We start from the raw sequence: 14,490 nt of genomic DNA, 5'->3' as shown, positions 1-14,490 counted from the left end.
ACCCTATGTTCAGAGAAGCTCCAGAGCTGATACCAGAGAGAAGAACAGAAAAATCCTGAGTGGAGGGGGAGCCAGGTCTGAGAAGGGGCTCCTGGACCCGGAGGGCAAGGAGCAAACCTTGGTTTCTCTCTGCACCCCAAATCCAAAGGGGACCCAAGCTCCTCCAGCTGCACAGATTTTGCGGTGGCTGAGGGATCCTTGCAGGTTCAAACAGGGCACTCTACCATTTTTAACTGTCAAGAGGCAGCTAAAACTCGGATACCCAAAGCAGCCACACGCTGCAGGAGAAAAATTAAAACGGGGCTAAGTGATACAGGGTGCACTGAAAGCAGGCCAAAGGGGTGGTCAGTTCTATCAGGAAGACTGGTCAGAGGCAAAGACTTTTTTTTCTACCAAATACCCCAAATGTTTATTTTGGGTCCCTGCCCATCCAGATAAATCAAGCTAACAGATTAGGAAGTTCATAAAATTGTATTCTTAGGTAATGATATCCAGAAAGGTAATAAATATTCCCTCTGCTCTGGTGGCCGCTGGAGTTGGAGGAGCCTCCTTCCCCTTTCCCAAGCCTGGGAAGGGTCTCTTGAAAGGGTAATATTTTAATTAGAATTAGCTTTCTAAAGATGAGGTGCCTGATAGCAGCTATGGAAAACCATGAGAAGTGGCTTTGTGAGGGCACTCTCCTTCAGGACTAGGCAAAAAGCAGAGAAAAAAGATGGTGGAATTGCCCAGAATGCTGCTCCTCCCTGTCCTAGCCCCCTCCGTCTCAAAGGCCCCCTGTGGAATCAGTCTCCCCTCATCTTAGGAGAGCAGACAAGCCGTGCCTAGCAGAGGGTACCCTGGCTCCACGCTCCAGAGAACTCTTTGTTTTATCTTCCCTACCACCCCCTGAAAGACACACACACGTACATCTAACAGCAGGAAGATGTCTCTGGATTGCAATCCGCCAAGTCCACACATGAAAAAAACTGATGCACAGATTGCAGAGAAAACTCTGTTAACAAGCTTCCTACAAGCAGCAGCAAGAGGCCCTCAGAGAAACAAAGTTCTCCAGTCCTTCCCCCTCCCCCCCCCCCCCCGCCCCCACCCCGGGCTCACTTTCTTGGCTCTCTCTCTCTCCTTTGGGAGCCAAGTTGCTTCACTCCTCAGGTACTCGAGTCCGCACAGAAACTCCATTTTCCCCAAGCAGAACTCTCCGTTCCTGATCGGATTTCCCGCCTTCTCTCCCCAAGAGCGGGAGGTGAGATAAAAATTGAATGGCAACAGAGATAGAGTTGAGACTGCTGTGCTCCTCGCCCCCGGCAGATCGAGTGCTAACTACTTACATGTCAAGGGGATTTTTGACCTGTGGGGATCTCCTGGTGCTTGGAGAGGAGGACCTTGGAAGATTGGTGTCGCCGTTTTCACCCGTCTTCTTTTTACTTAGCCATTGGAGAGAGACATACAATGCGCTAGCAGGCATTCAAGCGCCTTGTCTCTCCCATTACTCTGGGCAAGAAATCCCCAGCCCTACAAAAGCAGTGTGGCATCCTATCTGGAGACCAGGGGCTGAGCCAGGGCTGGCTTGGGAGGGTCGGAGATGGGGGTGGGGGAGAGGTCAGAGGCGCTGCCCAATATAAAGGCGATGAGAGAGAAAATGCTGTGTCCTCCCCGTGAACCTGGGCTGCGTCCTCCCCGCCCCCCCAGCCTTCCCCACTGCTCAACCCAACTTCAATAAAAGCCCTGGCCTAGGCTTCCCAGGGAGGCTGGAGCAGTAAGGGGTGGAGCAGCGGCAGCGGGGGACCAAGACTGCAGGAGTAGGGGCCCTGGCCGAAGTGGGCCCCCCACGCCCCACTGCCCACACCACAGCCCTTCTCAGCAGTGGATCCCATTCTGGATGGTCAGGTCCAAGGCAAAGAAGAGGTCTGGGGAAAGAGGAGAGAATGGAGCCCACTGGAGGGAAGGCCAGAGGCCAAAATCTTCAAAAACTCAAATATAAGGGGATTTAGTTGTCAAGAATTATGGATTTCTGATGTTTTCCCTTTTCAGACCAAAAGGAACAGAAAGAGACACACAGAGAAGGACTATGTGTGTATGTATGAGAGGAGGATGGAGAAACTCCCCCGAAGCCCCTAAAGATGGGGAAATGAAGGAACTGCCGATCCTTTATGCTGCTTTTCCTGAGCTAAAGAGTGTCCCTTCAGCAAGTTCCAGGAGGAGCTTAAGAAATAAAAGAGAGTGATTTTTCCCCTCTTGCTCTTATCTCTTCTACTTTCTGCAGGAGAGGGGAGGAATGCCCCTAAAACCAAACGCGCAAAGTTAGGAATCTTAATTTCCCTCTCTGTCCCCTCTCTTTCCATCTTAGCTTGCTCACAGGCTTGGAAAGACACCCAAGTCCACCCCTCAGACCTTCCTTCCCTTTTCCCAAGCACAGCTAGACCCCCTTTTCCTGCCCCAAAGTCAATAGCCCCAAAATGATAGGAGCTATCATTTTGTCAGATTTGGCCCCTAATTCACTCGATTACATAAAATAACTCCAGATAATTGTTGGTCCTGCTTCCTCACACTGTAGGCAGCGCGTTTTTCTGTCTCCAGGGTACCATTGAGGGAGGAGAAAGTAGACCTACAGGACAAGTCATTCCCCCAACACACACACACACCCCCCACACACACGCCACTCCAAGTACCAGCCAGCAAGTAGTTCAAGAGGAAATAAATCCGAAGCACAGCCAACAGATTTTCACTACTTGGCCCTGTTGTGGCCTTTCATGCTGGAATCTGGGGAGAGAGAAAAGGGGAATCCCGGGCTGTCCTACACACTCCAGATCCCTTCTCCCTCTCTCTTCTACTTCTGATAGCCCTCCATGCTGAAATTTGGATAAATTGCCCCTGAAGCTCACCAACTGCTCCCAATCCCCGCTTCTCCTGACAAAAAAGCCAAAATTTGAGCAGGACTTGTGTAGGGCCTGGTCTTCAGGACCAGAATTATTTGGGAGCCTTTAGCTTAATTATTAAGCAAATCCAGGCCAGGATTCTTTTTGTTGTTGTTTCTTTTTTTAGTCCCAAGGAAACAATTAAATTTTTTTTTTTTTTTTTTTTTTTTTTTTACAGCCAGAGAGCCTTGTTCTGGCTATCCCCAGGCTATCCCCAAGCCCTGCTGGGACCTGGGAGGTTGTAGGAAGAGGGGTGGTCCCTGCCTCTCCCAGTGTCTTTTCTCAACACCTGGCAGGTCCATGATAAAAGTTACGGAAAAAAATAAAAGTTCTTCCTTATCTCCAGGCATCAGGCTTTGAGGCCTACCCATGCAAGGGGGCCTCCCAGGCCTCTGGCCTCCACTTCACCCTTCTTTCCAAGTCTAAACAAACAGAGAAGCCATCCTGACAGGTCACTTTGCTGCTTCAAAATCACCGGTTCAAACTCTTTCTTCTTTTAAGGAGAACATGCGTGTTGAGGGGGCATCTTCTTTAATCCCTCCTCCCAAGAGAGCCCTGAAAGATGAAAACTCCTTCTCTCCCACTCCCTAAACTTGCCTTCTTGTCTGCAAATTAGACAGGCCTACTCAACAGAGAGAAGAGAGGTGAGGGAAATAGAGAAATAGACAGCACTGTGCCTAACTACAGAAAAGTGAGACCTCCCGCCCCCCCCCCCCCCCCCCCCCCCCCCCGCCACCAGCTCCACTGTAAGCGCCCCCAGGAGAGCCTGGCTCCTCCACAGACTCAAGGAAGGGACAGAAGTCAGCCCTAACCTTCCACTTCCCCTCTTCTGAGGGACCCCTGCCCCAACCCCGTTGCTGATTCTCTAAGGACATTGGAAAACTGGAGTGGAGAGTTAAGGTTTGTGTGTTTGCTTTGAGTAAACTTAGGCAACTATGGAGAAGGCAGGATGTTATCAGGCCAGAAGGAGGAGGGGGATAAAAAGAAACCATCAGACATTGACGTAAAACTAATTCACATCCACTGGTTTATTATTGATCACGGGGCATTTCACATCAACACTAAAATTCTTTATTGCAAGTTTTACAATAATCAAGTAAATTCAGTCCAAAAACACAATAACCACGATGAGGGGGTGGGGAGAGTCTACCTATACACTGCCTCTCTGAACTGAAAGTTTATTTCTATTTTCTTTTGGCTCCTCAAACTGAACAGCTCTGAGAGGCTCTCCAGATGCATCTAGCTTTGTCTGCTGTCTTCCTCCCTCTCCTCCCAGCACCCCCCCCCAACAATAATACAAAAGAACTTCATAGCTTTGTTCTCCTTAAAATGACTTCCCCCTCACTAACCTCCCCTGGTGCATTTTCAATGCAAAAGGCCTAAGGAAAGAGGGGGGAAGGAGGAGGAGGAGAAGAAGGAGGAGAATTGGCTTAAAAATCTCTCTTTCCTTTTTTCTTTTCCTCATTTCCCCTGAAATTCACCCAAACCAGACCGTCGCACCTTGCAATATATAATTTTTGCAGCTTTTTTTCCTTAAAAAATAAATAACCCCCCAAAATGGCTTTGAAAAAAAAAACCCCAGCAGGTACCATGCTAAGACAACATCACATGCTTAAAAGGGTCCTTAACAGTGGAAGGGAGAGAAGGGCAGGGGGCTTGTTTGTTTATCCATTTTGTCTGTTTGGAATTGACAAGGGTAAGGTGGGAGGAAGAGAGAAAAGAACCAAAAAATATATATATATTAAATTCTATAAATAAGAGTCAATTTGTGTGTGAGGGGAGGATGGGGGCATGGGGTGGGGGCAGGGTGTGAGTTATGTTTTATAACCTGGTAATGTCCTCTGCCCGCTGCTGCTCCGGCGGCGTGGCGCTCTGGGAGTGGTCTTCAGAAGTGCCCGGGGTGGCTGCGGAGAGGGTGCTGGGCGCAGCGCCGGCCGGGGGCGCTGACCTGACTTTGGTGTTGGGGAGTCGGTGGTCCTTCTTCCATTTCATGCGACGGTTTTGGAACCAGATTTTGATCTGCCTCTCAGAGAGGCACAGCGAGTGGGCGATCTCGATCCTTCTCCTTCGGGTCAGGTAGCGATTGTAATGAAACTCTTTCTCTAATTCCAGGACTTGCTGACGGGTGTAGGCTGTCCTCGAGCGCTTGGGTTCCCCTCCGTTATAATTGGGGTTCACTGGGGGGAGGGGGAGGGGAAAAGCAAATAGTGGGGTTCAGAGGCAGCAGGCTCCCCGCCCCCAACCCTCACCCCATCCTCAGCTCTGTGGAACTGGAGGAGGGGGTGGTGGAAATAAAGTCATCAAGCTAAATGGGTTATAAAGAAGTTGAAGGAAGCTGGAGACTTTGTAGTGTAATAAGAGGGGAATCCTCATTGTAACGACACTGAATTATTTATGCGCCCTTAGAAAGCGAGCATAGTTTTCACACATACATAACAGATCGTAGCACATGGCTCGGACTGCCCAGAGTAGCTAAGCCATAAAATTTATGGGGGATGTAATTACCCATTCTCGCTCGTAAATCCAGTTCAATTGTGCTAACCCAGAGTCGCTCCTGGAGAGAGAGGGGGAAGGAGAGAAAGGAGGACGGGGGCCGGAGGGGGCCGGGGAGGGTGGGGAGCGCAGGGGAAGAGGGGAGGGAGGGGGAGAGCAAAAAGCAAAGTTGCCTACCCGTGCTAACGTGGATTTTTTTCATCCATGGGTAGACTATGGGTTGCTTGCTGGCGGCGCTGGAGGGATGGTCAGGGGCTGGCTGGCTGCAGGCTGGCGGGGCTGGGGACGGGGAGGCGGAGGCGCCTGAGAGAGGCGCCGGCTCGCAGAGCGGCTGTGATTTCTCGGGGTGGTGGTGGCCCGCCTGGGCCGGCCCGTGGCCTCGCGAATTGCCCGGCCCCTGGAGACTGGTGCAGCTATACTGGCGCTCAGGATAGCTAGGGCGCGGAGGCGGTGGTGGGTACAGCTCCTGGTGGTGATGCTGGAATCCCGATTCCCTGGTCCGGCCGTAATATTCCGGACTGTGTTCAGGGATGTAGCTATTTTGCGAATATTCTTCGCATGGAGGAAATTTCGGATCGATGTAGTTAGAGTCCATCAAATACGAGCTCATGATCATTAATTTCTGGAGTGGAAAATAATTTTTCTCGCTTTGTCGTTTTTCTGCTCCATAAAGCCCTCCTACTAGCTAGCGACCCTGTAAAGTTACTTTCACCATGTGACTCCGCCGGCCAATCACACGGAGCAACCCAGTCCCCGGATAAGGAACCGAATCGCTTTATTCAAAATGTATCCAATTTTTTGTGTGTGTGGTGGTGGTGGTGTTGGTGTTGGGGGTGGTGGTGGTGGTGGTGATGTGGGGTTAGCTGGCAGGGGTTGGGGTGCCCCGAGTGCACACCCCGCTGACTGACAACCCTCCCCTGCAAGAGGAGATGGGAAGCCCCCAGCTCCCCTCCAAAGCCTGGGCATTGGGGGGCCGTCGGGAGGCTGTGATTCAGCTCCCTCCCGAGGTCTCCGCTTGGGCCTCCGGTGGGCCCCTTGGGCCTGGGCTCCTGAGCTTTTCCAGAGGTCTCCATTCATGGCGATCCTGTCTCAGTCTGTGTAGGTCACCGGGCAGCGCCCCTCTTTCGCAGGAAGAGGAAGTTGAATGAGGACTGGAGTGGAGGTTGGATGGGAGGGGCCCAGGCTGAGCCCAGGAGACTGGAGTGCCTGGGGTGCCCCCCATCCAAGGATACCAGAGTCCAGCCCCCTTCCCCCCACACACTCACCCAACCCTCTGGCCAGGGGGCTGGCGAGGCAGGGTCCCAGCTGGACAGGGCAGGTAGAGGCAGCGGGATGCAAATGATTCTGGCGTCATTTCTGGAGGTCTGGGGGTTGAGCCCCCCGGCTGAGGAGAGACAGGAAGTGGTTGGCAAAAGCAGAGTTCAAAAGTCTTGCCCTCCCCTAGTACCCACTGACCCTCCCTGCTCCAGCCCCAGAGGAGAGGATCTCTTCTACCGCTGGCTGCTGTTTCCACTCTCCATTTCATCTGGCCTGCTGCTTTCTGACTGCTACCTCCTGCTACCTCCAAGGCTGGTTCCTAAGTAGCTGGGGCAAGGAGGAGAGCGATCCGCGAGGAGTCAGCGCCCAGTGATGGGGCCCAGCCACGGCCCTGGGAGTTCTTCTTTCTCCATCCCCACAGAGGGCAGACCTAGCTAAGAGGGAGGCCTGTCTGGCTAGAGCCTGCTTCCGGCCTGGGATTGTATCCATGTAACACATGTGTTTACATGTAAACACACATTCCCCAGGGCCAGCTCCAGGCTGCCTTCCAAAGGCTGAGGGGTGAGCTTACCAAACTGGGGAGGCTGGGCGGGCCTTGGGGATCTCCAGTCCATTCCTGCCCCCTCCCCTCTTTCTGCCACCCACCCACAGGAATACCCTGATGGTGGGGTGGCAGGGCCATGGAGGAGGGAGGGGGCGAGGAACGGCTGCTTTCTGACTGCCCCCCCCCCCAAGCTGGTGTGGCCACATCATGCCACCAATTCCAATTAACTGATCCCATTACTCAGAGTTGGGGGGGGGGTGGCAGAAGGGAGAGCCCAGGGAGGGAGCCAGGTCCCCTTGTTGTACTTGATAACAATTATAGTTTAAAATCATAGCTTGCCGGGGCTCAGCTATATTTTACTTGATAACAATAAAAGTGACACATAAAGTTAACTGTTTATGTTTTATTTATTAGACTAAATCTGCCAGCGGTGGTAGGAGCGCTTGCCTCGTCGCTACAGCTTTTATAGGGCTGTAAAACGTCATAAATCAGTCTCGCGGAATCGCCCGCACTCTTTGTGTCGGCGGCGGCAGGGCTGGCGGCCGCTGGCTGCCTGCTCCCTCCTTTCCACGAAAAGTCGTAATGTGATTTTTTTCCCTCTGATTTTATTATTATGATCGCCGCCGTGATTAGTCAATCTACCTTTAATTCGCCGCCCTACGCTGCCTCCTCCCAGCCCAGCCTGGTTGACACTTGAATAAGTACCTTTTAAAACGGCATAACAACTATTTGAGGGTTTAATTAGAACATCTGCAATTAAGGGAATGAGGAGGGGAAAGAAAAAAAATAAAGCCCTTGTGAGAGAGCGACTGAAGGCGGGAGATTCCCAACATATCTCTCACCACCTTTGGGATGCAGGAGAGGGGGCCCCCCTTCCAAATGAGGGCTCACCCTAAGGGCTGGAAGGAGAGAGGCGGTGGGCCATAGCGATGCCCAAAGGGGCTGAAGGTCTGCCTGGGCCCCTGGCCACCTTCCCTCCTCAGATGCTCAGGCTCCCACCCTCTCCCCAGGCTCACCAGGGAGGAGCCAGTGCTTGGGGCTCCCTGGATACCCTGTCTCCATGAGGATAGTGCCTCCTGCCCCCCTTGCCACCAGGTGGGTGAGGGAACAGGAATTCCCTGGAAGTCGACCATCTCCTGGAGGAGATTCCAAAATTTCCAAAGTTGGTTGAAAACCCCTGCCCACCCCTGTCCAGCACCCTCTCCTGTGAGGACTGACTGGTCTGGCCGGAAGAGGAACTTGAGACTGTAAGGTTGATAGTGGTTTGGAGTATGTGAGGGTTTTATTTTTTGTCATTATTGGTAGTAGGGGTGAGTTAATTATAAGCTGCTGGAAGAGAGCAAAGGAAAACCAATGTTGAATGCTGACCTACATAAAAAGTCTGAACCGCAGCCCCACGCTGCCCCATGGGAAGAGCCAAAGCTCCTGAGAGCTCAGGTAGGGTGAGGGGAGGGTTGCTGAGGGGGAGAGCCTTCCAGCCCCACCCCCAGGCCTGCACAGGGATCAGGCTGCCCCACCCCATCCTGGCCCAGAATATTTTCTTCCCCACCTGGTGAGGTGAGGTCTCGGCCTGGCTCCCATCCTCCCAGCCCTCACACTCTCCTTCTACCAGCTCTGCCCCTGCTTCAACTCTCTTCAATCTCTTCACCCTCTTGGGCTTGTTAGGGAGTCCTTCCCAAGGCATTGCCCATCCTAAACCCCTGCTCCTCCGGATTCTGAGCTGCTGCAGGTGGGTCGAGAGAGCAGGAGCAGGAATCCCACTTCGGGCCAGTATGTGTAAGTAGATAGAGAGAGTTGAGATGAATGCCAAGTCTGTCTTCAGTTATTATGGCTAACAAATATATATGCATACATACTATTAATAGTTATTGATATATTAGATGCCTCCTTATGCAGCCATAAATATGTGGGGTTCTCCTTCCAGGTTTGCACAGCTAATTCAACATGCACATCCAGAAAGTGAAATCTGGGAGAGTCTCCCAAATATGCCCACACTCATCTACATCATTTACCCAAAAAACTGTCTTTGGGCTCCTATAGCTTAATAGAAAGAAGTCGCCTATCACATGGGGAAAATAGTAAGCCAGACTCCACCACGCACATACACACAAACATTTTCACTTGGATATTATTGTGAGCACAGAAATAAACTCCCTTCAGAGGGCCACTGCACTGGCTTAATGGGGGGGGGGGGCGGCACTAACGTGGCGCTTGCCTGTGATGAATCCTTGTATCTGGTCCTGTAAAAGGTTCTCCTTTTGTCCTTCGCCCTCCTGCCTTGCCAGCCCAAGGATCTCCATCCCCGCTCTGCCTCTGCCTCTCGCTGCCCCGATTTTATTTTTCCTGACCACCTTTCGCCAGCTTCCAAACGCCCCCTCCCCATCTCCTTTCTAATCTGAATCTGGATCTGGTTTCTCTTTCGGAAACATGTTTCAGTACAAAGCGCTTCCCTTCTGACACTGCTGAAGAAAAATATGTGTCCATTGTGTGCAAGGCCTTATTGTGCCCAGATTACCATACTGACCGGTGGCTAACCCATACCCCCCCTCCCCGGTAACAAGCTGCCGGCTGGGAGACCTCAGCGGCTCCACAGATTCTGTGCTGCATTAGAATCTCGCTTCTCAGACTCCCTGGATTTTCCTAAGGAGAAAAATAAATGGGAGAACCAACTCAGGATCTGAAGGGCAAAGGGAAGGAATATGAGGGTCATGTCTTTCCCTACTCTCAGAAGTGCAGGATTTTTTTTGTATGTGGTTTTGTTGATGTTGTTTTAGAGATTAAAAATGGCAACGTCTCTTTCCTCTTCCTTAAATAAATTGACTTTTAGATGGTATACAATCAAGTAATTCATTTCATTTTTATTTTTTCTCCAAGCAACTTGAAAACCCCAAACTAAAGCAAGACTCTTATCCCTTTTTTTCCCCTGTATGTGTATGTATATATGTGTGTTTTTGTCCCTTTCTAATGCCAGCAGGCAGGGCTAATGTATGCAAAAGAATATGCAAATGCTTAATTGATTTTTTCTTAAATCTCTTGTCAGTAAAAGTAATGAATTGGTCTAAAATGATTTTAATAACCCAGACGTGTCACCAGAAAATACTCAACCTTTTTTTTTCCTCCTGGAATCGCTTATAGTCTCAAAAAAAAAAAAAAAGCAATCATAGAATGTTAATTTGCCCCCCTTTAAAATATTAAAGATGAATTTCTCTTGTTTGTTCCGAGACCATAGGCAAGGTCTTCTTGTGGATTTCCCCCTCCTTGCCTTGCCTTCCTTGGAATTCAATTTTCCTCAAATCTCGTTTAAAGTGGCTTTTTAAAAAGTGGCCGCATTTTAATATTGGTTAGACAGAGTGACCTGCATTTCACCTCGGGTGTTTGACTTGTTCCAATAGGTCACTGCCATGGGGTTATTGATGGGGAAACTCCATTGAAATTTGTCTCTTCGCAAATGGCCTTTAGATCTTCCAGCGAGTTCAATAACTAGTTATAATGTGGAAGGGGAAAAATGAGGGCCCTGGGCTAACGAATTTGATGTTTCATTTTTATGCTGGAGAAATTGTTAGTTAGAGGTTGGGTTCCCCACCCTCTTCCTTGCTCATCCTGGGCTCACTGACCCCCACTCCCATCCAAGGCTGCTGGATTATATCCCCTTTAAAATTTGGACCGGGGCGTCCCTTTCTCTCTGTGATGAAAGCTTTAATTCTTCTTATTATGAATATTGTTGTTGTTGTTGTTGAAAATTCTGACTCCCGGCTGCAGGAAGTTTGCTCTGCTGGAGATTTGTAATCTGAACTTTTCTTGTTTGAAGGGAAAGGACTTTTACTTTTAAAGGAGCCTAAATGCGATTTCGAGAGATTCAGGAATTAGGCTGACTTTAAGGTGGTTTATAGACGGCTCCCTGAACTCATGCTCCCAGAACTAAAGAGACGTAGGAAGCCGAGAACCCTTTGGGGGGTTGATGAGGGCATCTCAAGATGCCCTAATCTGTTTTTGGCCTCTGAGCTGCCAGAGACCCATAGGATCAGACACCCAGGACCAAGGAAAGCAGAGACTAGGAAAGGCTAAGGATAGAGGGAGAATTCCATGCAGCAAGCAAGAAAATCCTGGGTCTCCTCCAAGGTCAGAGACAGAATTCACGGAGACTTGATCAGCGTGCTGAACTTCATCAGGGCACCCCTCAAAAGCCCAGTGCCCAAAGATTTGCATTTTTGTGGACTGGAGAGAGCAGAGGGAAATGATGGGGGTGACGGAGAATTTACAAGGTTCCCTTTTTCTGGAGTTCTCAAGGAGCGGGAGAAAAAAGGGCCGAGGAAAGGAGAGAAGACTTTTATTTCATTCTCCCCAACCACAGACAAAGTTGGGGAGTCCTTTACTTCACCAGAGAAACCTCTGCGATAAAGGACCAGGTAGAGCTCGGTCTCCTGGGGCTGACCCAGCTATACCAGATCATTACCATTATTAACCTCAATAATAACAAGAACATCGTCCCCTCACAAAACAGAGCTCCCTGTGTGCCGTATTTTCTTCTTTGAGGAACTATTCCTTCTCCTTCCTGGCCCAAAGGGGTCCAGTTTGCTCAGCCCCAAGTTTCCCATTTAATAAGCTCACTGGCCTCCTTCTCCTCTTCCAAGCCTCGGCCCATAGGTGGGAGTCATTCCAAAGACATGCCTTGATTCCTGGGTTGGGGAAATCAAGGCCGAGGGCAATATGTAAGTGCCTGAAACTAGGGTGCCACCTCCCTCTGACCCCTCAAACCCAGGGGCAACCTCTTGGTGCCACCTGGGCTCTCAGACAAATTTGTTTAGACATCTGTGGTCTCACTGGGACCTGGGGAGCAGCCCTTAACTGCGTGCCACAACCCCATGGAAATAAGAGAGTCCGAGAAGGGGCCGTTGACGGCTCCAGGATCCGGCCTGGGAGAGGACGCACAGCCTGCCCTTCCCAGACAGCGGGAATCAATAGCGATCCGCAGTAAACTGCCCCGCAGCCCCTCCGCGCTTGGCCGCGGCGGGAGGGCCCCATCCCCGGGCTGCTTGCCGCCTGGGCCCGCACCTTGGCCGCCTCCTCCGAACCCGGGACCCCCAGCCTCGGGCCTCGCCCTCTCCCCGTTTTAATTACGTGATTGATTTTCGCTTTGGCCGCGTCGGGACGCCTCTGCCTCCGACTGTTTAAATCTTTCGGCTCCCTTTTTGTATTTCCGAGTCCTCCTGACGGGCTGTAATTTAGAGATCGCCCCTCGGCGGCCTCGGTCCGGTGCGGGGCTGCTGCCTCGTCCTACACTCCAACGAAATGGTCCTCCTGCGGCTGTCAGCGCTGCCGGGCTGCAGCAGCGCCGGCTCTGACACTGTGGTCCTGCCCATTCGCCTTTCTGAATTATTTTGTGCTCCATTATTCTCTGATAGAGAAATGTTCCAAGTTTGAGTTATCACTCCACGCCTGGGCTCGGAGCTGACCGCTCCGCGTTTCCGTATTTTCTCTTCATTCGAATGAAGTGTGTGTTAGGTCTGGACTGAGACCCGAGGAAGCACGATGCCTGGTCCAAGCTCGGCGGGGAGCTCGAGCCGCTTCCTCCAGGACCCGGGCCCCGCGCCTGCGGCCCACAAGCGCTTGAAGAGGCAAATTCGGCCACAACTTTCCGCCGCCAAGCGCGAGTGGGACGACAGGACCCATGGCCTGGCCGCGGCCCCATCCCGCGGTGGGCAATTGGGGGTGATTTTTACTCCGCGGCCCCGCACCTTGGCAGCCCCGGCAGGCGCGGCAGCAGCCTCCTGGAGGTGCTGCGGCCACCTTCGTCCAGGACCACGCTGGTCAGCGCTGCCCTACTCCGGAGTGACTGAAGGTGAGGCAAGGAAGGGAAAGAAGGGCGGAATTTTAATTTATGAGAAGAGTAGACCTGGGGTGGGGTGAGGAAGGGGAATACATGAAATAAGGAAAAGGAGCCCCTTCTCTCACCGTGGCCTGGGCCCATCTCTTTCCCTTTCTCTCCTCCAGAAGAAAAAACTCATTCCTCCCGAAACCTCTGGTTTTCCGCTTAATCTCTCATCTATTTACAACTAATAAACACTTCTCTGATTATTCTCCCAAGTCCTGTTCATTCTTTGATCCTTTCCAATGAGGCAAGCAATGAGTTACCATTAGCAGGATTTTATTATTCTATTTTTTCCCTCAGGGGTTGGAGGGAGCTGGGAATGTCTTTCTCACCGGGAAAGAAGTTCACTGAAACTTGAGTTGGTCACAACCTTCTCCCTGTACCCCAACCTACGGCACCCCAAACTCTACTTCCCCAACCCCCTTCGCCCGCAGCGATGTTGCCGGGTAAATAAGAGTCCGCCTGCCTGGCTATTAGGATTCTGGAGACGTTGGCATCTGTAGCAATCATTAGTCAAAGCCGCGGAAGCCAAAGGAGCCGAGGAGTTGGACAGAAAAAATCTTGGAAATGATATACAGGAGCCGCGGAGGCATCAATCGCCGCCGATAAGAGCGCGGCTGCCGGGAGCGAGGCTGCCGCTTAATTGGGCCCTGAGCACCGAGAACAGTCGCGGAGGGAGCACCTATGGGGCGGGCAGTGACCCTGGCACCATTTGGGCACCCTACAAAAATAGTCCAGAGACTTGAACACCCTTTTCCCTAAATTTCAAAGGCCCAGCTGGGGTAGAGGACTCTCGTGCCTCTGTCAGCCTCTCCACCCTGGAAGCCCAGAGGAGCTGGTCTGGAGGACTGCTCCCTTTCTTCACTCTCCTTTCTTAGTAGCTGTCTTGGGAGGTTCTGCAGGTTGGGGAGCCTGGGCTGGAACTTCAGGTGACAAGGACAACCTGGAGAGAGGCTGTGGTCCCTGGAGTGGGCTTTGAGGGGGCAGATAACTCGGTTGGACTAGATTTAGAGACAGCCTTGGAGGTAGCAACGGCATCACTGGCTTTAATTAGCAAAACATCCAAAAGGTATTTGTTTCCCATCCTTACTCACCTGATGTCTTTATTGATCACAGAGAGAGAGAGAGAGAGAGAGAGAGAGAGGGATGCAGTAAATTTAAATCTTTCTAGAGGGTGATCTGTGCCCCTACATATAGATACATACATTATGGAACCATCTCTAAACATATTTAAGTTTGCAGCAAAACTGCAAAGACTATAAAGATCTCCAAACGTGTAGCTTCAACATGTAGCTATTTTATGAGTTGGGACCATTGCATAAATCTGGATAAAATTTTCAAAATAGAGACTGAGCAACACATGCAGTTTCTTCCCACCGAGAAAAAAACCTCACCAAATATTCATCTAGATCTTCAGA

At 51.2% G+C, this 14,490-nt stretch overlaps 1 protein-coding gene across 6 annotated transcripts in view; it reads right to left on the bottom strand.

Moving 5' to 3' along the window:
• Nucleotides 1-3,913: 3,913 nt before the first annotated feature.
• HOXC4 (homeobox C4) overlaps nucleotides 3,914-14,490 on the bottom strand; it is a 60,265-nt gene continuing 49,688 nt past the window's right edge. For 3 of the 6 annotated variants that reach the window (XM_070619605.1, XM_070619603.1, XM_070619604.1), the window contains exons 2-4: nucleotides 6,668-6,786; nucleotides 5,580-6,024; nucleotides 3,914-5,086 (exon numbers count right to left, since the gene is read on the bottom strand). In XM_070619605.1, the coding sequence (XP_070475706.1) occupies nucleotides 4,731-5,086; nucleotides 5,580-6,018 (795 nt within the window). In that variant the 5' untranslated portion in view covers nucleotides 6,019-6,024; nucleotides 6,668-6,786 and the 3' untranslated portion in view covers nucleotides 3,914-4,730. Of the gene's footprint in view, nucleotides 5,087-5,579; nucleotides 6,524-6,667; nucleotides 6,787-6,896; nucleotides 7,147-14,490 lie in introns of those variants that run through there. The other 3 variants (XM_070619601.1, XM_070619600.1, XM_070619602.1) reach the window with 3 other exon arrangements.

Source organism: Equus przewalskii, chromosome 5 (genome assembly GCF_037783145.1).
Source record: "Equus przewalskii isolate Varuska chromosome 5, EquPr2, whole genome shotgun sequence".
In the NCBI taxonomy this organism is placed as follows: domain Eukaryota; kingdom Metazoa; phylum Chordata; class Mammalia; order Perissodactyla; family Equidae; genus Equus; species Equus przewalskii.
This window is presented reverse-complemented; position numbering and strand designations above follow the sequence as displayed.